Genomic DNA, 20,337 nt, shown 5'->3' on the forward strand with positions numbered 1-20,337 from the left:
ACCGCAACAGGAGGAAGAGCACCCGCCCTGTCAGTAGCACTGGGTTGCATGGTGACGGCCGAGCAGGTCATGGAGCAGCTGTGACTGACGGTGGCGGTAACAGCCTGGGTGGTAGTCGCGGTCTGGTAAATGGTGGTGGGTATGGTGGCGGTGGTAGTGGTGACTTGAGCAGGCAGTGTCTCGGTCTTTGTACATGTGGTGGTCGTGATGCTGGTCACAGCAGGAGGAGGAGGAGGGCATGTAGACACGGACGGCTTCGGCGCTTCGGGCTGTGGAGCGTTGGGAGCCGCGAGCAGAAGGGGGAGGAGGGCGAAGAAAGTGAGTGTAGACTTGAACATACTGGTGGTCGTTTGGTTGTTTGGGTAAAGTTTGTGAATGTGGTAGATGGATTGGGAAGGATGATGGATGAACGAGGAATCCTGGGGGAAGGGGAACGCCTCTTATAGACAGTTCAACCCCCCCAAGAATGAGTGGTCAAACCCGAGTCGATTACATCCTTTCATCGTCAGCCAGGTCCAGACGCGTTCGAGGACTGGGACTAGGATAAAGGGTGAAAGGATTGGCAGTCTCTAGGACGTTCGAGGAGCTGGAAGATCGCGGCGGAGTATGCCTTCGAAGTCAGGGATGTGCCCGGTTGTGACGTGTATGACCTGGAGCATCCGTTGTCACCCAGAATTACAGCATAGTCGGGGCTGTGCAGGGGGCGCCAGGGGTGTCACAGGCGGTAGAGCATGGGTGATTCTCCTGGTGCTCGCTACCACGTTCTCCCCCTTGCGTGCTGAGGCTGGCGGTCTGTCAGCCGCAATGCCACAACCACCCCCTTGCGCCACCTGAAACGCTTCCAATTGCCGAAAGCGGTATATCTTTGGGCGGCGATGACCGGAGCCGAAAGTTGCGTTCAGCGCAAGGAGGAAACTTGGTGATCATCCTCATCTTATCTCACTCACTCCTGACAAGTCTATACAACATGCCCGGTGCGCAAGGTGAGTCACGGCAAGCTACAGTCGTGCTGCTCTGGTGAAGGGCATGAGCTGAAAAAAATAGGTGGTAAAGGTATGTTTGTGTGACGCATGGCCGAGACTTTGCGGAAGTTACTAACCCCTGCGCCAGTCAAGCCTTTAAAGGTGGGTCACCGTCTTCAAGACGACTACATTCTTCCCGACTTAATCGCTGACCTAGATTTCCTCGCTACTTGACTTGTTATATCGCTCATACTATTGCTCTGACTCTGCCATGATGGATGACCCGACCAATCTCTCCTTGTCACGCCTCATATCACCGAACTCGGCCCCTTGCCTCTACACTAAACCTCGTAATACCCTCATGACCTTTCCTCTCGGCACAGGCACCCAAGAAGGAGAAGAAGGAGCTGGACGAGGACGATATGGCGTTCTTGGCAAAGAAGGTGGGTTAGAGGTCTTCCTTGTTTATCTTGCCTCGCCCGCTCTGCCTCCGCGTCGCCGCTCTCATTTGACGGGGTGTTAAGGTATGATACAATAGACCTCTTGCTGATGATCTCAGAAAGCCGAAGAGAAGGAGCAAAAGGAGGCCGCATCGAAGTGTGAGTATCGCGGACGTTCCAAGCCCGAACAAAAAAAAAGCTATCGGTCCAAGCTTCCTTGGGGGATTCGAGGTAACAGAGTACAACGAGAACACGCGCTGATGATCTAGTGGGCAAGGGACCGCTGCAAGGAGGAGGTATCAAAAAGTAAGTTCACCTCAATCGCGCTTGCTCGTCAAGCGTCCGGCTGCACTCCCGTTCCTCACGCGAATCGTTTAGCTATGCTGATACGACAGGTCTGGGAAGAAGTAAAGGGTACTCCAGATATGCACCTATCTCACCTCCACGTTGTGGCTGGACTCCGGGACTGAGGGCGCGGAGGATGATGCAGCTGTTCCACCTTAATTTACTCTAGCGCTATTATCAGTCGATAGGAATTTCCGCTTTCGGCACTTTGGTTGTTGATCCTTTTGGGTTTGGCTCGTCCCCGCTCTACGGTTACGCCCACATCCATATCTCTCCATCATCTCTATCTCTGGCCTGTCTTCATCTAGCTCTGTCACATTGCTCTGACCCCTTCCTCGCTTAGATTGCCTGATCTGTGAACTCGCGCGATCTGCTAGCTACCTCAATCTCGGCTTGACGCCTCGAAAGCAGGCCACATCTCGAGACTCATTGCGAAACGGCCGTGCGCAAGCAAAAACATCAGCTGGATTGGGCCCTGCCCTTCGACACGCTCAACGCCTATACCTTTGCGAGGGTCCCCTTTGGTACTCCCAGAGACTTGGTCCTTTCAGCCGGTCAATCACTCCTGGACCCCGCCACTTCCCTTCGGAGCACCTTCCATCATCCCACGGTCTCCCTCCTACCCTAAGCCCACATTCCTCCGCTATCTCGCCAATTTGATCACCCATCACACACCCCCTCATCCACAACGCCATGACGATGACACTCCCCTCCGGCGCATACACTGGCGGTGGGAGCGGAGCCATGGGGCTGTCCGCCCTCCCCTCGCCATCCACCTCCATATCCTCCCGCAGGCTCACCAACCGGATGACGAACCGGTACTCCGTCAATGCGATGTACTCGCTCGCGGCCGAGCAGGACATTGACATCGAGGACGACCTCGCCCGCGCTCAGAAGCGGCTGCGTGACCTCAAATCGCGGATATCGGCGCAGTCGAAGAAGAACTTCGTCCTGGAGCGGGACGTCCGGTATCTCGACTCGCGGATTGCTCTGCTCATTCAGAACAAGATTGCAGCGGAGGAGAAGAAGGAGGTGGCGGATGCGCTGGAGGATATAGTCGAGGATGACGGGTCGCACATGGACGAGAAGAGGATGGGCATGTACTCGAACCTCTTCTTCCTGCTCCAAAGCGAGCCGAGGCATGTCGCCAGCTTGTGCAGGCTAGTCAGTCTGGCGGAAATAGATACGCTGCTGCAGAGTGTCATGTTCACGCTGTTTGGAAATCAGTATGAGCAGCGGGAGGAGCACCTGCTGTTGACCATGTTCCAGGTAAGCTACCCCAGCTTCACATCGCCGCGCAAGTAGCTGACTCCACAGTCCGTCCTTTCTGCCCAATTCGAGACCACCTCCGAGTTCGGCTCTCTTCTTCGCGCCAACACGCCCGTATCGCGGATGATGACCACATACACTCGGAGAGGACCTGGACAGAGCTATCTGAAAGGTGTGCTGGCGGAACGGATCAACAGCCTCATTGAGCACAAGGACTTGAATTTGGAGATCAACCCGTTGAAGGTGAGCCTGCAGTCATTTTCGTGCTCCATCAGCTGAAATATCAGGTGTATGAGCAGATGGTGCTCCAGATCGAAGAGGACACCGGCGCCCTTCCAGCATCGTTACCACGCGGAGTTGCTCCCGAAGCGGCAGCCAACAACGCCGACGTCCAGGCCATCATCGTACCTCGTCTTACTATGCTCATGGAGATCGCCAACACCTTCCTCAGCACGATTATCGATAGTATGGAGAGCGTACCATATGGTATCAGGTGGATCTGCAAGCAAATCAGGAGTTTGACCAGGGTGAGCTCATTTATCCCGTCCAGGACCAGAGCTGATCGCGGCAGCGGAAATACCCTGATGCTTCGGACGCGTCGATATGCTCTCTTATTGGCGGGTTCTTCTTCCTTCGGTTCATCAACCCCGCAATTGTCACTCCCCAGGCGTACATGCTGGTTGATGGCGTACCGGCCAAGCACCCCAGGCGGACCCTCACCCTGGTAAGCCGGCCGGGTAGTGCCATCTCTTGGCCTGTGACTGACCGAATCAGATCGCCAAGATGCTTCAGAACCTCGCAAACAAGCCTTCGTATGCCAAGGAGCAGTATATGATGTCGCTCAACCCATTCGTCGAGACCAACAAGGTCCGGATGAACCAGTTCTTGAACAACTTGTGCGAGGTCGGAGACTTCTACGAGTCGCTCGAGGTGAGCATCATGACCTCGGCGAGGAGGAGGCGATGGCTGATGTAGTAGCTCGACCAGTACATGGCGCTATCCAAGAAGGACCTGTCCATCAATATCACTCTGAACGAGCTGTACAATACGCACGGACTGCTGGTGCAGCATGCTGAAGTACTGGTAAGTGCTTTCGATCTCTTCATAGTAAGTAGCAGCTAATGAGGTAGTCGCCAAGCGACAAGGCTCACCTGCGCACTCTTCTTGACGACCTCGGACCCGCCCCTGCCCAAGTTCCTCGGAAAGAGAACCGCTCGATGGAGCTCCCGCTCTACTCGCGCTGGGAAACGCCCATCCAGGAGCTTTCAACCGCTCTCATGTCAGATAGCGTTACGCAGAACGACATCAACTACATGGAGGCCAAATCTATCTTTGTCCAACTCCTCCGTTCCATCCCCTCCATCGCCGCCAAACGACCCATCGATCTTCCCGCTCTCGCCGAGCGCGCCGCAACCTCCAAAGACCCCGTGCTCGTTCGCCGAGGGATCAAGGTTCAGAACCTCTTATCCGAGCTGGACATCGCAGGTGTCATTGACAAGGCGGACGACTACAAAATTATGCAGGACGAGGTGGCGGCGGAGATGGTTCATCTGGGCAATACCAAGGAGAAGGTCGTGCTGGAGACGAGATCGCTCGAGGCGGTATACAAGACCATCTGCGACCACAACAACTACCTTCGGTCTCAGCTCGAGCAGTACAAGGCGTACCTCCAGAATGTCCGGCTGGTGACTACCAAGGAGAAGGGAGCGGGGTCGGGCGGTGTAGGGGTGGTGACGGTGAATGGAAAGGAGAAGAAGCAGATCAAGACGACTGTGCTGGGACCATACAGGTTCACTCACAGCCAGTTTGAGAAGGAGGGGATCATCATGGATAGTAATGTGCCCGACAATAGGTGAGCAAGACGGGCGGATAGATCGCAGGGAGAAAGAATGCTGACTTTCCAGGCGTATCAACATCTACTTCAACCTCACTTCGCCCGCTCCCGGAACTTTCATCATCGCTCTGCATTTCAAGGGGAGAGAAAAGCCGATCTTGGAGATGGATCTGAAGACCGATGACCTGCTCGAGAAGGTGAGTCCAGCATGCTGTCCGAAGAGGATGGAGTGTGGGCTGACAAACCAGCAAAAAGATAACCAGGCGTCATTAGATCTGGAATACGTCCAGCTCAATGTCGGCAAGGTGAGCGGCTCCTCAAGTCAAATGAGATGGGCGTGCTGACACAGCAGATCTTGGCGTTGTTCAATAAGCTCTTCTCTAAGCGGAGATGAAGCGGTTGCAGGCGACCAGGGGAGGATCAGGGTTGAGATGGGACGGGGAGATATTTTGGGAAATATTCTGGCCATGCTTCGTTGGGTCTCTTGCTTGTTCAGCTTGTCGTTGTGTGATTTCACATGTGATCTTATAATACATCTTGACTATGTACTGAGGCATGAACATACTGCGCTCTACTCCGGGACATCACATCGGATCTACAGCTCGGCCATATCACACCACCGTCCCGGCTGTAAGGCTACGATACCACCGTCCTCCCATTTCCCGCTAAGACCACCTCTGCCCGCCCGCGCCTCCGCCAGATCCTTCATGGTCTCCTGTGCACCCTTACGCGAGTCAAAGGTGGTATGGTGCATCGTGATGGTGATTGCCTTCTCCGCCTGAGCCGAGACCTCCGCCGGGTTTCCGTTCTGACCGCTTTGCGTAGATCCGGTGAGAATCAGAGACATGTCTACTGCGTCGGCTGGGATTGCGTGAATGTGCCGGACGAGCCTGTCGGAGACTCCGAAGCGGGACGATAGTGAGCCAGGGGCGGCAGGGACGAAGACGAGATTGAACGGTCCGAAGCGGTCGCAGATTTCTGCCGATTAAGCTATCAGCATCTCCGGCAATAATGGACGATGCCACTCACCTTGCACAAATTCAGCTACAGGGCTCACATCCGACGATCGGAAACCTGTGTCACCTCCAAAGAACATTCTCGCCCCCTCTCGCTGGGGGAAACCACCGGAAACCCCTCGACACGGGCTCTGTTCCACCACCCAGGTCGCCGATTTCGTCGCATTCTTATCGAAGAACAGGAAGCTTCGACCTGTGGGATGCTGTGCGGGCGTACATGTGATCTTGAACACCGCCTTTAGGGCGGGCAGATCGTCCATTCGTAGTTCCTGTGGCTTGCTAGCGACTGTAACAAGCTTTTCTTCGCATTCAGCGATGTCAGCGTTTTTGAAGTCTGACGCCTCCTTTGGCTCCGAAATGTCAGCTGCGGCATTCTGCGCGGACGTTGTCCTCGTCTACGACTTGCACGTGGAGTGAGCCGGAGAGCCTTCGAGCTGGGTCGCCCTCTTTATCGGCAGGTCGGCCAGCGGAGCCAAAGTAAGCAGGCTTCCCTTTGGACCCCATCTTCTCCCTGCTGCTCCCCGCGGGACAATCATCGCAGACGACAAAGCCCCCTTCAGTCTCCGCCAGACTGACACTTTCCCACCAGTCCAGCTCAAAGATGCGGCGGAGGGGTATTCCGAGCTTGACGAACCAGCGACCAGTACCGAGGGGTACAAAGAACTTCGTATCTCTGCCGAGAGCCTCAATAGCTCGTATACTGGGCTTGTCGAGATGATCGTCTACCAGGTCAGCCAAGCACTCTCGAGCCCAGCACAGAAAGCCGAGACTCACAATGATTATGACTGATGATGACCGCGTCGACAGGTCCGAGCCCCTCGACCCCGAACGGGACAGCGACCCTCCGTCTCGGCCATCCTACAGGCGAACAGCTCTTGGAAAAGATGGGGTCGGTCAGCACACCGAAAGATCTGAGGGGATCGGAAGTAGGGAAGAGAGTGTAGGTCGATGCATGTCCGATCCAAATGGTGCGTATGGAGGTGCACGGTGCGGCCACCTCGAAAGGGGAGGGACGGTGAGGGTCATCGAAGACCGGATCGACAGGACCTATACCAGGGGTAGTGGACAGATCCCGAGCAGTACAAAATCCGATCAGCTTCGAGGTTAGAAGGTCGAGTATGATTGACAGAGTCTGCGCAGGGGAGGGTTTGGAGCATGCTGATTGGGCCATGGTGTACTTGCCCGACATATCTCGCGAGATCGTCCCGATAGCCATACGAGGTGATGTTTCCGGCGAACAGGTACAACCCAATCAGACGCTGGTCAGGGCTGATGGCGAGCCAGAGGTGATCCCAATCCGTGAGTCTGAGTTGGGCATCACCGAGCCATATCCCTCCTTTAGCGCCGAATGTACAAGCAGGGGACGGCTGGTGAAAGGATGAATCCAAGATGATCTCATCTCGCGAGACTTACGAAGCCATAGAGAAAGCACGCTTATCGCCCACCAGCCTGTTTGAGCGACAGATTATTCCTCCTGACCCATACTAGCAAATGAAGAGCAAATTGGTATCGATCGCTAGCGAGATGGTCAGCTCGGCGTCATACCTGATTTCCGAGACGCAGCAGTCAGACTCACGGTGACTAGCAGACAACTGGGGTTTCTGCTCGTACTTCCCCTTGAGCTCGTCTCGGATCGTATTTAGCAGCTGGACGTAGCTCTGTTGAGGATACCGAGTGAGAGCAGCGATGAAAGCCTAGACATCAGCATTCAGCGCCCATACGTCCAAGGAATCAGCTCACGTAGGACATGGCACCGGTAGCCTGGCCAGCCATGGACGTGTCTGCACTCTTCCGGTATCAGCGCTGCCCTCCGTGGACGTGGATCCGTGCTTACCGTCTGCGAGTCCTTGCACCCCGAGAATGAGATGGCGTCCGCTGGACTCGTCTTGCTCTGCTTGGTCTTCTCAGCAGCCCCAGAGTTCTGGTTCATGATGTTCTTGCCGAGCGACATGACGCCCTTCATCATTCCTCCGATATCTCCTCTGTCGAGTCAGCTCGCTCCACCTCACACTTCAGCAGAAGACATACCTGAGATAGCTCATCCCTGCACCGAGCAGACCTTGCCCAGCCTCCGCAAGAAGGTTAGGCTCCTTGATGACACCTTCCGTTGAGTAAACGTAGGGCAGATCAAGCGCGGTTCCGGAGTGACAAGAGTCAAAGATGGCCGTCAGACGACATCCAGGTGGGAGGGCGCGGACCATTATGTTGTGCACTGATGTTCAGCTCCATGTGCCGGTCGATCGAGACCACAGACTTACTGTCATCGTCCACGATATGACCGGCCTGCTTGAAGTCCAAGGGGTAGATGACCTCGTCAAAGCCGTCATCCTCATCCCCGTCCAGATCAGCAGTCTGACCACCATGTCCGGAGCTGAAACTGGTGAGCATCCTCTCAGATGTAGCCGAGTAGAACCTACTAGTGAAAGAAGAGAGCGTCGTTCGGCTTCGCGCCGGCAACCAGCCACTGCATGGCAGCGATGATGTTTGCTTTGGTAGGTATCTGACGAGGGTTCCGGGCGTCATCGGTGAGCATGACAATATCCTCTGAGCGGTAGTTGTATCTTGTGCTACCTGATCAGCCAGTGATCTTGCTCAGTTCCCCTAAGCCGGGAGGGCTCTGGGTCTTCAGGGGACATTGGGCTGGTGGACATACCACAAGAACTTCTCGACGTTTCGGGCATCGTTGATGCAGCCCTTGAGCTCCGAAGAGGTACCAAAGTAGTTGATACCGATCTGCAGGCGATCAGAGATACTCGCATTGCAAGGGCAGATGTGAGAGTCAGCTCACGCATAGCGCCTTTCGACTTCCTGTACCTATTTCGCTATCAGCTTCACCCCGGCATGACTCCATAGAGATGACCCACACTGCGAGTACTGGAAGAATGGCCGCTGCGGTCCACCTTGACCTTGGAATTGTGGTCCATAGGACTGATTCTGAGTCGGTGGTCTCACTATTGGATCAGCCATGAGTCGTTGCGTCGAGAGTGTAGCTCACCTGGGTTACCGCCATACGGTGGCTGGAAGCCTTGCTGCTGCTGTTGCGGCTGCACACCTGCTGAGCCGGTCTGATAGTGCGCGGGCGGGGGTACTCCTGTAGGAGGCCCATAGTTGCCCTGCTGCTGGTACTGTGGAGGCGGAGGCGGGGCATAGCCACTACATTGTCAGCCGATATCCCGCTTCGGGCACTAGCGCTGTGGCTGCCGCAGTGGGACTTACCCATAGTTGCCCGGAGGAGGAGGAGCGCCCCAATTGCCTTGCGGAGGGGGCGGTGGAAAGTTCTGATACTGATTATACTGCGGCTGTTGCTGATACTGCCCATATTGCTGAGGCGGTGGAGGCGGGGGCTGCTGGTGGTGCCCCTGCCCGGGATATTGGCTCCAAGACATGCTCAATGTCCAGCGATGTCAGTATCCGCGCGTTGATCGTCTGGGTACTTGATATGAGCTAGACGTATGGAAGGCAAGTGACAAGAGATACGTCGGCTAACAATTAATAGCTTGGATCGAGCAAGACACAGCAGGCCAGCAGCAAAGGTAGTCCGTGTGCACTATCTCCTCGGACCAGTGCGGACGCCCAATGGCCAATGCCTCTTTCTCTGGGTGGTGACACCAGACCCAATCTCACTATCTTACTTACACAGAGAGTGCTACACCGCCCTGTCGGCCGCCAGGACGCACAGCCATAGGTGATGGCAGAAATTGGGTAGAAGCAATTGCATTTTCTTCTTCCCTATTTCCCTACTTCTTACTCAGAGCTCTCCTGAGCGCCTTTACTTCTTGGGTCCACCAAGCGGTGTCCCGATGAGCGAGGCCGCACCTCTCAGCTTGACACCGACAATCCTCTCCAGCTTGCCCAAGAGCTGCTGGTTTGGTACAGCACGAGCAGTCTCAATATCCGCAATCTGTACTTCAGGCCAAGTCTCTTGAACCACCTGGACGCCTTGTGACCGCGAGATGAACTCACATCCTGGGGCTTTGCGTTGACAGCGGTAGCCAACTCCTTCTGCGTCATGCTCTTTCCGTCCGGCTTGAGCTTGGCAGCCCGAGCCTGTGCGAGAGCCTTGCCGACGCTGTTCTGATCAGCTCCGATTCCTGAAGAGATAAACGAGCCGTCTCCTCCGCCCCCAGCTTCCACGCTTCTCTGACTTCCAGCAGTCCCCCTCCCCAAGCTGACCCGATCTGAAGACTCTCATTTCCAGAAGGCGGCCAATTGACTCACGCTCCATCGATCTTCTCTGGTGGCTTGGGAGCATCATCCCGGTCCAGCTTTGCTATTCTTCCGTGGTCGGCCGCTGTTCTCGGTCAGCTACCGAGCTCATCCATAGTCTGGTCACAGATGTCTCGGATCACTCACGGCCTTTCGATTGACCAGCCTGAGTTTTAGAGGTATCGATCGCAGCTCCGGATCGCTGAGCGACTGGAGATGTCAGCATTGTCCATCTGCTCCCTCCGTCCCCTTCTCGGGATCCTGCTACACTCTACTGCCTATCTCACTCCGCCCCTATCCATGTACAGGAACAAAGGAACCTACTGTTCAAGGAGGCGCCCTTGACTTGCGAGGGCTTGTTGCGGCCCTGGCCAATGATCTGAGGTCTGTCCCAATCGTCAGACTGTCAGGAGGGGCATTGGAGTATTGAGCATGATATGGTATGGAACGAGCGACGGAGAATGATGCAGGCGAAGAAAGCTAGATCAGCGACGTTCTCATCGATCCGCCAGCGCGGTCAGCAGCTAGGCAGCTCACCATTTTCGAGTTGAGTTTAAGGGGGTTTTCGGTAGTTATGTAGAATTCGTCCGATGTGATTGGTTCTGCAACTGTTTGGCGGCCTTGCTATTATTGATGATAGATAGAAAGATGTAGAATCGCAAGGAAGGCGCTACTTGTGGTGGTCGCCCGAGTCATCGTCAGTGTCGTCACCGAAACACGGAAGCAAACAATCCATCGGCTCCGCGGGTGGCCAAATCAACCAGTGGCACGTCCGCGTCTAGAGAGCTAGCTAGCAGCACAGGTGATGCCACAGCCTCCCGCAAGGTCTTCGTAGCGAAGCAGATGAGGACGAAGCAGGATGTGATCGCATTATAGTACTTGCTCTGCTTGATCTTTGCTTTTTCTCCCCTACTTCCACGTGCCCTTCAATCCCCATACCCCAATCTCCACCTTCATCCCCTCGGCCAGCCCTCCGGTCCCAATGAACATCTGGTCCAGCTTCTCCTTGGGGTAGAACACTGACGTTGAGCTGAAGTGCCCGTTGTCAATGAACACCTCCATCACGCTTCTGTCAATCACGCCCTCAATGACAGTGGCGAGAGGGGGTCCCGCCTGGGTAAGGGAGAACTTGTCGGTGAAGAAGGGGTTCTGGAATCCCTTGACGGTGCTGCGGTCTACCCAGACTGCCCCAGCATTGTCGGACGAAAAGAAATAGCCGCCCTGCATACACTCTCCGGATGCCGAGGAGGAGAATGTAAAGTTGAGGGTGGCGGGGGTGGATGCGGAGAATGCGAGGGTGGAGGGGTAGGTGATGTTGGCCCGGAAGTAGATAGCGCCGGATGAGACGGACGAGTAATCCAGGGTAGCCGAGTTATTGAAAAGGTTGGCGCTCTGGAGGAGGGTCGATCCGAGGATGGGGCTGAGGTCGTACGGCTCCGAGGCCAGCACCCAGCCGATTCTGGTCGCCTTGTCGAGGTAATTTCGCCTTGGCAGACTCATGATGCTCCTCCATCCCTCCGATCCCGTTGGCACAACATTGGTGTACTGCCAATTGCTCGCCCAGGCGATCGACACCGGATCCTCTCCCGCCTTGGTCCCGTAGAACCATTGTCCCGCGTAGTTGTCCTTCCCAAAGTCCGGGAGACGAGCGGCATTGTCAAAGGTGGTAAAGTGGGTTCCGTTAAAGTTGCCGACAAAGTACTGGCCAGTAGATCCGCCGAGGGGTGCACCAGGATTGATGGAGATGTACATGACCCACGCCGAGTCCGTCGTGCCCTTGATAGGCATCTGGACGAGGTTGGGGCACTCGTACTGCAGACCGAGCAGCCCGTGGTTGGTGAAGTTGGAAGCGAAGCTCCAGTCTTTGAGATTGGGGGAGGTGTAGATACCGATAGTGAAGTCGACCGAGTAGGCAACGACCATGACCCAGTGGTCTTGGTACCAGATGACCTTGGGGTCGCGGAACTGGTTTGAACCGATGCGGAGGACCGGGTTGCGCGCGTACGGCTGGAATGTGTATCCGCCATCATACGAGTAGGCGATCTCCTGGGTCTGCTCTGTAGGTGTGTTAAGGGTGCTGTAGATCAGCATGATCCGTTTCCACAGACGATGGGCCACTCACTAAATGGCAACGACCCCTGTCTTGGAGTTGTTGAAGAAGCCCGAAGTGTTGTTTGTATCAATGACCGCCGACCCCGAGAATATACCCGACGTGTTGTTCGGCGGGTACAGCGCGATAGGCTGATTTGTCCAGGTGTATAGGTCTTTCGAGGTCGCATGGCCCCAATGTTGATTGCCAGCTACGAGTGCTGTGGGGTTGTCTGTCCTATTAGCATCGACCTCATGCGTACCGGTAGCTGGACAGCTCACATTGGTAGTACAGGTGCCAAGTTCCATTCGCATCGACGAACATCCCGTTTGGATCATTCATGAAGCCCTAGCAGATCAGCATGGCCGCCTCCGCGCAGATATAGGGCAGGACTTACCTGAGGCGGTGAGAAGTGGACCTGTGGCCGCAGAGCACCTGCATAGTTGCCCGTGGGAGTTGCGCCCGGCGCCGGAGCTTGACTCGTGGAAGACTGAGCATGGCTGCCAGAGAGGCAGAAGCCAAAGCCCAGCAGAGGTAGGAGAGACGTGAGCATGTTAGACGGACAAGCTGTCAAAAAGAGATGGAGTGTGAGGAGACAAATTTCAGAAACGGGCAGTGGGGGCGGGGTCATGCTCCCCTTGGTCCCTCGGGCGATATCCCTGCTATACACCGAGGTCGACCAGGAGAGGCGTTGTCGGGACCTTCTTGAGGCGGGGGTGACGTAGAAGAACACTGATCGATATGCTCGCTAGCGCTCCCGCTTGTACTCGAAGCGGCCCCACTTTGCCAGCTGAGACATCGGTCGGAGGCACTTTGCGGGGAAACCGCCGATTGCCGCCGGTACTTGATTTGAGAGAGATCTCGCCGGCCGTAAAGCCGCAATTCTCCGTGACGGGCAAGCATCTCAATGTCCACTTTCGCCCCTACCATGAACATTTCCCCATGGGCCAGGCGAGGCCAGGCGTCTGCTGTAACGTTGCACCCAAGCTATGCAAGTCTCTCACAATTATCATATACGCTTTCCTCACCCAAGAACCGCCTTGATTGATTCAACCAGCACGTCAACCAGATACTCCAGCTCATCCTCGCTGATCGTATATGGCGGGCAGAGCATAACGTGGTCCCCGAGCACGCCGTCCGCTGCTCCCTTCATGCCGGGGTACACGACCGCACCAATGCGGATCGCCTCGGCTGTGATGAGATCGGCCACGGGATGGTCGGCAGGGAAGGGCTCCTTGGTTGCTTTGTTCTTGATGAGCTCAACTCCCCAGAAGAGACCTTTGCCGCTACGGGTGTGAGCTGATGTTGGCTAGCGAGAGCCGTGAGAGGGAACATACCGGACATCCCCTACGTTAGGATGCGGGAGGATCTTCTCATTCAGCAGCTTCTCGAGCAAGAGACCGCGCTCGTGGCATTGTTCCACCCTGTCATGTTAGCCTGAGCTCTGCCCTCGTCTCGGTGTCTAGCTTACAAGTTGTGCTTCTTGATGTACTTGTAGCATTCAAGCGCAGCCCGGCATCCTACGCCGGATGACTGATAGGTGTACCCGTTCATGAACGCCCCACTACCCTTGCGGAAGACATCCACAACTTTCTCGTTCATCAGTACGACGGACAGCGGTGAGTACCCGCCGTTGACGCCTTTGCCGAGGATCTGGACGTCGGGCTGGCAGTCTTCCCATTGCCACGCGTGGAGCTTGCCCGTTCGTCCGAAGCCGCACATGATCTACTTGTCAGCGATGAGCTGCTTTCCGATCCCAGACCTGGGTTCACCTCGTCAAAGACCAGAAGCGCTCCGTGGCGGTCGCAAACGTCCCGCATCATTTTCATGTATCCCGGAACGAAAGGAACGCAGCCTGTCGTAGCGCCCACCACTACCGAGTCAGCGACTATCCCTCTCCGCTGCTAAGCTACTGCAAGACGACTGACCGGGCTCCATGAAGAAGGCAGACACAGTTCCGGGACCCAGCTCTTGGAATTTGGCGTCAAGCTCTCCGCCCAGCCGTGCAACATACTGCTCGTCCGATTCCTGGTCGAGTTTGTGGCGATATGCGTAGCACGGAGAGACCTCATGGAAGACATCGGCGAATAGAGGCTCAAAGTGCGCTCGCCGGCGCCCATGGCGACCGAGGCTCAGAGCTGAGAATCAGCTCGGGGCGCCAAACATAAAGTACAGAGAGCGCCGCTGACTCACTAGCCAGGGTAGTTCCGTGGTATGACTTCTGCCGAGCGATGTAGTTGACCCGTTCTGATTCTCCATTTTCAACGTGATACTGCCGACACAGCTGTCTATTCAGCACGAAACACACAATCGAGGGGTACATATAGCTAGCTGACCTTGATGGCAGACTCTGCCGCCTCGCTCCCGCCCGTGAGAAACAGCGCTCTGGACATGCCCGAATCGATACAGAACATCTCCGCAAGCTCTTCAGCTTCCTATGCCTATAAGCTTGGCGCAGGAGTGTAGACTGAGCTGGGAAATACCTGGTGCGCAAAAGTCGCCGAGCTGATATAGGGCAATCGCCCTATCTGCTCCGATACCGCCTTGACGATCTCTGGGACCGCATGGCCGACACTGACGACTGCAGCGCCTCCGCACCCGTCCAGGATCTTGCGACCCGTCTTGGCTTCGTAGAGGTATACACCTTCCGCTCGGTCGATAAAGAGCGGCTCGTGGTTCAGCTTGCGGTGGAAGACCTTGGTAGTGGCTGCCACGCCTTCAGGCAGAATTGCTGTGGCGGCCATTCTAATTCAAGTATATGAGTGTAGAGGTGATTCAGGTCCTGATGTGAGCTGCTATCAGAGTGAGAGGATGGATGCGGAAAGCAGGAGTGGAAGCGAGTCGAGCAGAACGCAGATCTCTCTTATCTTCGGACTTGGGCGCGATGATACCGCATTGCCGAGGGCTCGCTGTGTGGCGCAGTCGGGAGCCGCGCGTACATCAACCCGCTCCAGGTCGTGGACGGGCCCAGTGTAGCAGGGGCGTGCGCGAATTGGCTGCTATGTAGGTGCTCAGTCAATGGATGATGGGCGAAGGAGAAGGTTGACAAAAGCTCACACACTCGGCGAAGCTTGTTCGGGAATTCCAAAAGTCTAGCTCACTTGACCGTTTAGCATATACGTTCGAACAGCAACCATGGTCAATCCGCGCACCTTCTTCGACTTCTCAGTAGGGCATGTACCACTCGGAAGAGTAGTTGTGAGTATCCAGGCCCCTTCGTCTTGCTTGCCGAGGGGAGTGAGCTGACGCTTCCAGTTCGAGCTGTTCAACGATGTGTGAGTTCCAGCTCCCTTAGACTCCTAGTCTCGCCCTACTGGAACCTTCGCACCTACTGACCCTCGCAGTGTACCCCGCACAGCCGAGAAGTGAGCTACGAGGCCCTTCATAGCTGCTCCCTAGCTGACAGGCAGTTTCCGTGCACTATGTACCGGCGAAAAGGGCGTATCCCCATCTTCGTCTATACCGCTGCACTACAAAGGCTCACCCGTTCATCGAATCATTGATGGGTTCATGATCCAAGGTGGAGACTTTACGAAGCGGAATGGAACAGGCGGGGAGAGTATCTACGGAGGGCAATTCGAGGATGAAATGCTGGAAGGAGACGGGAGTGAGGTGGATAGGGAGGGGTGCGCACAAACGCTGCCTTCTTATGCTCCGGGCGAAGCTGACGGATAGGCTGTTGGTCATGGCGAATAGAGGACCAGATACCAATGGCTCGCAGTACTTTGTGACCCTGGCTCCGGCGCAACATCTCACCGGGAAGCATGTGTGCGTATCACCCCGGACCGGCATCCTGGCTCAGCTGATCGTACAGCGTGTTCGGTCGAGTTGTCAATGGCCTCAATCACATTCTGACACTCGGCAAGCTCCCCACCGACTCTCGTGACCGCCCTATCTCCCCTGTCCTCATCACACACTGCGGCGAGCTGGAACTCCGACGCCCGGCAGCCCCACCCGTTGCGCCTATTCCAGCTGCGCGCGAGTCCCGGCCTCGCTCGCCCGATTCCCAGTCGAGCCGGAGTCGCAGCCCATCTCCCAGGCGACGGAGGCGGTACTCGGCCTCCTCAGGGTCCGCTGCTTCGGAAGAGGACGAGAAGACTCGAAGGCGGAGAGAAAAGAAGGAGAAGAAGGAGCGGAAGCGGGAGAGGAAAGAGGCGAAACGGGCCAAGCGGAAGGGCGGTCACGACGGGGAGGTTGTTAGGCGAGAGGGGGAGGAAGAGACGGAGGCTGAGCTAGATGCAAGGTTGGAGCGGGAGGAGAAAGAACGGCTGGAGAAGCAAAGGCTGGAAAGAGAACAGAGGCAGGAAGAGGAGGCGAGGCGTATAAAGGAGAACGGGGGTATAGTCCGCAAGGGTAAGTCGATCCGCTACTCACGCGGACCGTCAAGCTGATAGTCTAGGTCGTGGAGCAATGCGCTATCAAGACCCCGAAATCCGCCGTCATGGCGGTATCCCAGTGCCATTTGTAGCGCGACCACCGAGGGGAATGTACGCGGATCAAGCGCCCAAGGGAGGCCTCGCCTCGCGCATAGGTGCAAGAATCGGCGGTTCCGCTGGGGCTGGCGGAGCAGACGGGGACCGATGGATCAAAGGTGTAGATGCGAGACCCGTGTTCGAGGCGGAGAACAGAAGAAGGGGGCTCGACGGATACAAGACTAAGGGAGAAGATGCTCGACGAGGCAACGGCGCAGGGGCTGGGGCGGAAGATAAGGACAGGTGGGATCGAGGCAACGCATGGAATGCGACGACAAAGCGAGATGACCGGCGGAGCAGGAGTCCAGCTAGGAGGAGTGGCGCCGAGGAGGCGGAAGAGAGAGCAAGGTCGCCAACGCCAGAGCTGAGACCGGATAGCCCTTTGAGGGGAGAGAGGGAGTACGGGAGCGATATGGAGATGGATGACTAGGGGGAGGGTGAGCGATGCAGATCAAAGCGGCAATGAAATGAGCGCAGTGCAGCATGTACCATGTCGAATGATCTAAGTTAGTCAGATGCATCTGGAGATTTCATATTTCCAGCCATCCGAGCACTTGCTGCACACTTCACTGTCCTAGTGCAATATTGAGCCCTTCCAATAGTATCTCCTTGTCTTCCACCGAGTCCGAGAAGAGAAAGAAGTCCTGTAGGGTCAGCTTGTACTAGGGAAGAAGGTGGTCCGATTCGCTCACCTCGCCCGTTCCGTCATTGCCCGCAGAGAGAATCTTGAAGCTCCCCTGGACTTGACTTTCTTCGTATGTCTGCGACACTTTGGTACCGGCCGCAAGGGAGATGATCTGGATGGGCGTGGTGTCCTATAGAGCGTGAGTGGACCAGTCCAGTAAGCAAGATGGGATGCTCAAAACCTCACGGTATCTGATTTGAACAGCCTCAGCTCCGTCGGGAAGAGCTGGAAATGCCGTCTCCGCCAGGTGACAGATTTCGTAGTCTGTACTGTGACGTGCTGCGCGATACATAAGCTCGGGATCCCATCCACAGATGAGAAAGGCAACAAACTCACCCCAGTCAGCATGACGCCTCCGCCTGTCTTCCCCTTGACGAGTTTCTCCCTATTATCGCTCACTCGGCGCACCCTCTCCCGCTCAGCCTGCATCGCCTCTGCCTGCGCTTCCGCCTCGGCTTGTATTCTCGCCCTTTCTTTCGCCTGCTCTGCTTCTGCTTCCTGCACAGCAACCGCCGCCCGTTCTTGCTCAATCTTGATGCGCCTGGCTTCCTCTTCTTCTGCTCGCAGCCGCTCATCTTCCGCCTCCCTCTCCCTGCGCTCCCGCTCTTCCTTCTCTCGCGCTCGGAGCAGATCGAACTGCCGCCGCTCCTCCCGCTCTCGTTCATCCGCCTCCAATGCAGCTCGGCGAGCCTCTTGTTCCCGCCTGTTGTAATCGGCCTCAGCTGCTGCCCGCTCTTGCTCCTCGGTTGCCGCTCGAGCACGCTGCTCGTCGGCATTGCGCGCTTCCGCATGACGCTCCTCGAGACTAGCATCATTCTGCGGTGGTGCAGGAAGGGGTCTCGACGCCTCTCCGACCAACACAGTGGGCACAGGCATCTCATGCGCGCCGGCTGAGTTGGCATGATGCGACTGGTGGTGGTAGTCGGGCGGCGGTCCGCTATACCTCGATGAATCCTGGGCATACCCGCCAGACCCTCTGGTCTCCTCTGCCATCTCGTCCTTGTCCGGGCGATCATACGGCAGACCCTCCTCATCATCGTCCTCCCCCTCTTCTCGTCGCTGCATGGGCGTCGGAGTCCTCACAATGCCCGCATTCCGATTCCCCGAATTGACACGTATGCGGGTCCGCTCCTCCTCCGTCCGACGGAACTCGTCGTGCATCCTCGTCTCCGCATCGAGCTGCTTTGCGCGTGCCGTAGAGAGCGCCGCCGCGCCAGTCGGGGAGCTAGGGAAGGTTACGCCTACAGCTGCGGATCTGGGATCGACGGCGGCGGCGGTGGGGTTGGGGTGAAGGTGTTGTGAAGACGACTCGGTTTCGGAGTAGGGGATGATCGCGCCGAGGGTATGTAGGCGGTTGAGAGTGGGAGCGACGGGTGAGGTCGATCCCGCGCCTTGAGGAGAGGGGACAGTGGGAAGGGCTTTCGGTGGAGGGGGAGGCGGAAGTGACTCCGCCGCCATCGAGCCGGTCGGTGGCGCTTGGGTCACCTCGGGCAGACTCTGCAGTCGCGGAGGCCCCTGGATCGCATTGGCATCCGGTACTTGCCACTCGCTGGATGAAGCGGGAGTAGGGTCGGATGATTCGAAGTGAACACCTCGGCTGTGTGGTCCCGACGCTAGAGGCTGCTGGACCGAACCTGAAAGAATCGACCCTCCATTGTCCACCCCATCGCCTGCTTGCTCCGACGGCGCCGTTTGCCCGTGCGCAGAGTGCACCGCTTCCGCCTCCCGACCGTGCCCGAATCTCCCATCTCCAGACGCCATTCTGGGGGAATGTTGCTGCTCCCCGTCCCGCCTATTATCTCCCCTTCCGAAGCCCGACGTAAGCGCGTCAAATCTCGAAGGGGACTTTGGCGAGTCCCCTCCGCTCCCTTGCTCCGGCTTGTCCTTGTGCGACTTGGTAAATGACGGCAAAGCCTTCGTGAAGCGGGAAGAGAGCGACTCTTTCCGGCTGTGCTGATGCTCCACAGGTCCGGACGCGTACCGCTGTCCAGTAGGACTGGATGATCTTGGCGGGGTCGGTGTGCTCAGCCTAGGATTGTCCGGGAGGTCCAGCGGCTGAGCCGGCGGAGCGGGGAGGGGCCGGTCCATCGACCGAGCGGAAGACGAGGACGGCTGGATACCGCGAATCGAGGGCGAGGCGGCGCGGGAAGACTCGTCAGTCGAGCCGGACGGCCGACCTAGTCCGAGCCCGATACCCATTTGTGCGGGCGTACGGGGTTTGATAGGGCTCGATGTGGGAGTGGGAACGGGCTGATTATAGTAGTTCACTTGGTCTCGGACGAACTCTTCGGTGATTTGTGAGGGGTGTGAGATGGTGATGATCGCAGAGTAGTCCTAAGCTGCGTCAGCTCAACATCAGTAGAGAGGCACTACCAGTGAGCTCACGGGGAACTTGTTGGCCAGAGCCCTGGAATGCACCACAGCTCGAGCTAGGAATATCAGCACCTTATCTCATGCATCTCATGTCCAGGTCTGTCTTGCTGCGCGGCATTCCCGGCTCTTGACGCGAATCAGCGAGACATACCTCGTCGTACTCCGCTGTCAGATCAGCTCAATCCTTCAAGAATGCCAAAGTGAGAAGCGTAGGCACGTACGTGACCTCCTCTGGCAGGTAGACTAGCACCACCCCTTTCTCACCGCCTTCCCGTAGCGGCCTTCCCTTCGCGACGATACCATACCCAAAGAGCGGTTCCGCCTTATGCACGTTTATCGTCTCTTGCCAGTGCGGCACCCATGGGTCGAACGCTGTCGAGACCAAGGACAGGGTCTTCTCTTGCGTCGGATGGTAGGTGAGAGCGATACTGATCGGTCAGCTTCCGCTGTTCCACAGCATGCCCTAAGTGAGGCGGCAGGCTCAGCACTGATGGACCAGCGGGTACGGATAACGAAACTGGAGACGCACATCGAGACAGGAGAGACGGGGTCCGAGATGGCCTCGATAGCCGCGACAATCGCTGGGTCTGAGAGGTCCGCGGCCATTGCCGATAGCTGCAGTGATGATCAGACGGGGCAGCTGATG

At 56.7% G+C, this 20,337-nt stretch overlaps 9 protein-coding genes across 9 annotated transcripts; 3 read left to right on the top strand and 6 right to left on the bottom strand.

The window, feature by feature from the left end:
• Nucleotides 1-967: 967 nt before the first annotated feature.
• Nucleotides 968-1,813, top strand: MKK02DRAFT_44487 (translation machinery associated TMA7; the record flags this gene model as incomplete). Its single annotated transcript, XM_053092949.1, has 7 exons — nucleotides 968-983; nucleotides 1,045-1,053; nucleotides 1,111-1,124; nucleotides 1,346-1,405; nucleotides 1,522-1,561; nucleotides 1,672-1,708; nucleotides 1,798-1,813. 7 exons carry the CDS (start codon nucleotides 968-970, stop codon nucleotides 1,811-1,813), a joined length of 192 nt encoding a protein of 63 aa, XP_052945565.1.
• Nucleotides 1,814-2,491: 678 nt separating this feature from the next.
• Nucleotides 2,492-5,244, top strand: MKK02DRAFT_27079 (Rho GTPase activation protein; the record flags this gene model as incomplete). Its single annotated transcript, XM_053087302.1, has 10 exons — nucleotides 2,492-3,016; nucleotides 3,065-3,259; nucleotides 3,304-3,543; nucleotides 3,588-3,740; nucleotides 3,791-3,946; nucleotides 3,995-4,099; nucleotides 4,147-4,868; nucleotides 4,921-5,047; nucleotides 5,099-5,155; nucleotides 5,203-5,244. The coding sequence occupies 10 exons, from the start codon at nucleotides 2,492-2,494 to the stop codon at nucleotides 5,242-5,244; spliced, it is 2,322 nt and encodes a 773-aa protein (XP_052945566.1).
• Nucleotides 5,245-5,835: 591 nt separating this feature from the next.
• MKK02DRAFT_26158 (beta-lactamase superfamily domain-containing protein) lies at nucleotides 5,836-7,037 on the bottom strand (the record flags this gene model as incomplete). Its single annotated transcript, XM_053087147.1, has 3 exons — nucleotides 5,836-6,152; nucleotides 6,445-6,588; nucleotides 6,641-7,037. The coding sequence occupies 3 exons, from the start codon at nucleotides 7,035-7,037 to the stop codon at nucleotides 5,836-5,838; spliced, it is 858 nt and encodes a 285-aa protein (XP_052945567.1).
• A 313-nt stretch (nucleotides 7,038-7,350) lies between these two features.
• On the bottom strand, nucleotides 7,351-9,252 carry MKK02DRAFT_26470 (putative metacaspase; the record flags this gene model as incomplete). The annotated part of the gene is made up of 12 exons (XM_053087203.1): nucleotides 7,351-7,382; nucleotides 7,443-7,560; nucleotides 7,607-7,654; nucleotides 7,701-7,848; nucleotides 7,895-8,078; nucleotides 8,125-8,237; nucleotides 8,284-8,433; nucleotides 8,520-8,599; nucleotides 8,655-8,680; nucleotides 8,731-8,817; nucleotides 8,862-9,019; nucleotides 9,083-9,252. The coding sequence occupies 12 exons, from the start codon at nucleotides 9,250-9,252 to the stop codon at nucleotides 7,351-7,353; spliced, it is 1,314 nt and encodes a 437-aa protein (XP_052945568.1).
• A 383-nt stretch (nucleotides 9,253-9,635) lies between these two features.
• MKK02DRAFT_33138 (multi protein-bridging factor 1) lies at nucleotides 9,636-10,298 on the bottom strand (the record flags this gene model as incomplete). The annotated part of the gene is made up of 4 exons (XM_053088663.1): nucleotides 9,636-9,767; nucleotides 9,830-10,034; nucleotides 10,085-10,157; nucleotides 10,220-10,298. The coding sequence occupies 4 exons, from the start codon at nucleotides 10,296-10,298 to the stop codon at nucleotides 9,636-9,638; spliced, it is 489 nt and encodes a 162-aa protein (XP_052945569.1).
• Nucleotides 10,299-10,981: 683 nt separating this feature from the next.
• MKK02DRAFT_24688 (beta-fructofuranosidase) lies at nucleotides 10,982-12,714 on the bottom strand (the record flags this gene model as incomplete). The annotated part of the gene is made up of 4 exons (XM_053086918.1): nucleotides 10,982-12,149; nucleotides 12,195-12,393; nucleotides 12,443-12,509; nucleotides 12,559-12,714. The coding sequence occupies 4 exons, from the start codon at nucleotides 12,712-12,714 to the stop codon at nucleotides 10,982-10,984; spliced, it is 1,590 nt and encodes a 529-aa protein (XP_052945570.1).
• Nucleotides 12,715-13,185: 471 nt separating this feature from the next.
• On the bottom strand, nucleotides 13,186-14,905 carry MKK02DRAFT_24743 (adenosylmethionine-8-amino-7-oxononanoate aminotransferase; the record flags this gene model as incomplete). The annotated part of the gene is made up of 8 exons (XM_053086927.1): nucleotides 13,186-13,447; nucleotides 13,499-13,585; nucleotides 13,633-13,886; nucleotides 13,934-14,034; nucleotides 14,090-14,299; nucleotides 14,355-14,445; nucleotides 14,498-14,596; nucleotides 14,645-14,905. 8 exons carry the CDS (start codon nucleotides 14,903-14,905, stop codon nucleotides 13,186-13,188), a joined length of 1,365 nt encoding a protein of 454 aa, XP_052945571.1.
• Nucleotides 14,906-15,296: 391 nt separating this feature from the next.
• MKK02DRAFT_26843 (cyclophilin-like domain-containing protein) lies at nucleotides 15,297-16,552 on the top strand (the record flags this gene model as incomplete). Its single annotated transcript, XM_053087261.1, has 6 exons — nucleotides 15,297-15,359; nucleotides 15,417-15,436; nucleotides 15,506-15,526; nucleotides 15,572-15,787; nucleotides 15,837-15,929; nucleotides 15,976-16,552. 6 exons carry the CDS (start codon nucleotides 15,297-15,299, stop codon nucleotides 16,550-16,552), a joined length of 990 nt encoding a protein of 329 aa, XP_052945572.1.
• Nucleotides 16,553-17,199: 647 nt separating this feature from the next.
• MKK02DRAFT_44492 (uncharacterized protein) lies at nucleotides 17,200-20,297 on the bottom strand (the record flags this gene model as incomplete). Its single annotated transcript, XM_053092950.1, has 8 exons — nucleotides 17,200-17,277; nucleotides 17,326-17,448; nucleotides 17,505-17,597; nucleotides 17,655-19,652; nucleotides 19,704-19,747; nucleotides 19,843-19,856; nucleotides 19,913-20,119; nucleotides 20,221-20,297. The coding sequence occupies 8 exons, from the start codon at nucleotides 20,295-20,297 to the stop codon at nucleotides 17,200-17,202; spliced, it is 2,634 nt and encodes an 877-aa protein (XP_052945573.1).
• Between the last annotated feature and the right edge of the window lie 40 nt (nucleotides 20,298-20,337).

The sequence above is a fragment of the Dioszegia hungarica genome (genome assembly GCF_025882075.1).
Source record: "Dioszegia hungarica strain PDD-24b-2 chromosome Unknown MKK02contig_8, whole genome shotgun sequence".
NCBI classification, from domain to species: domain Eukaryota; kingdom Fungi; phylum Basidiomycota; class Tremellomycetes; order Tremellales; family Bulleribasidiaceae; genus Dioszegia; species Dioszegia hungarica.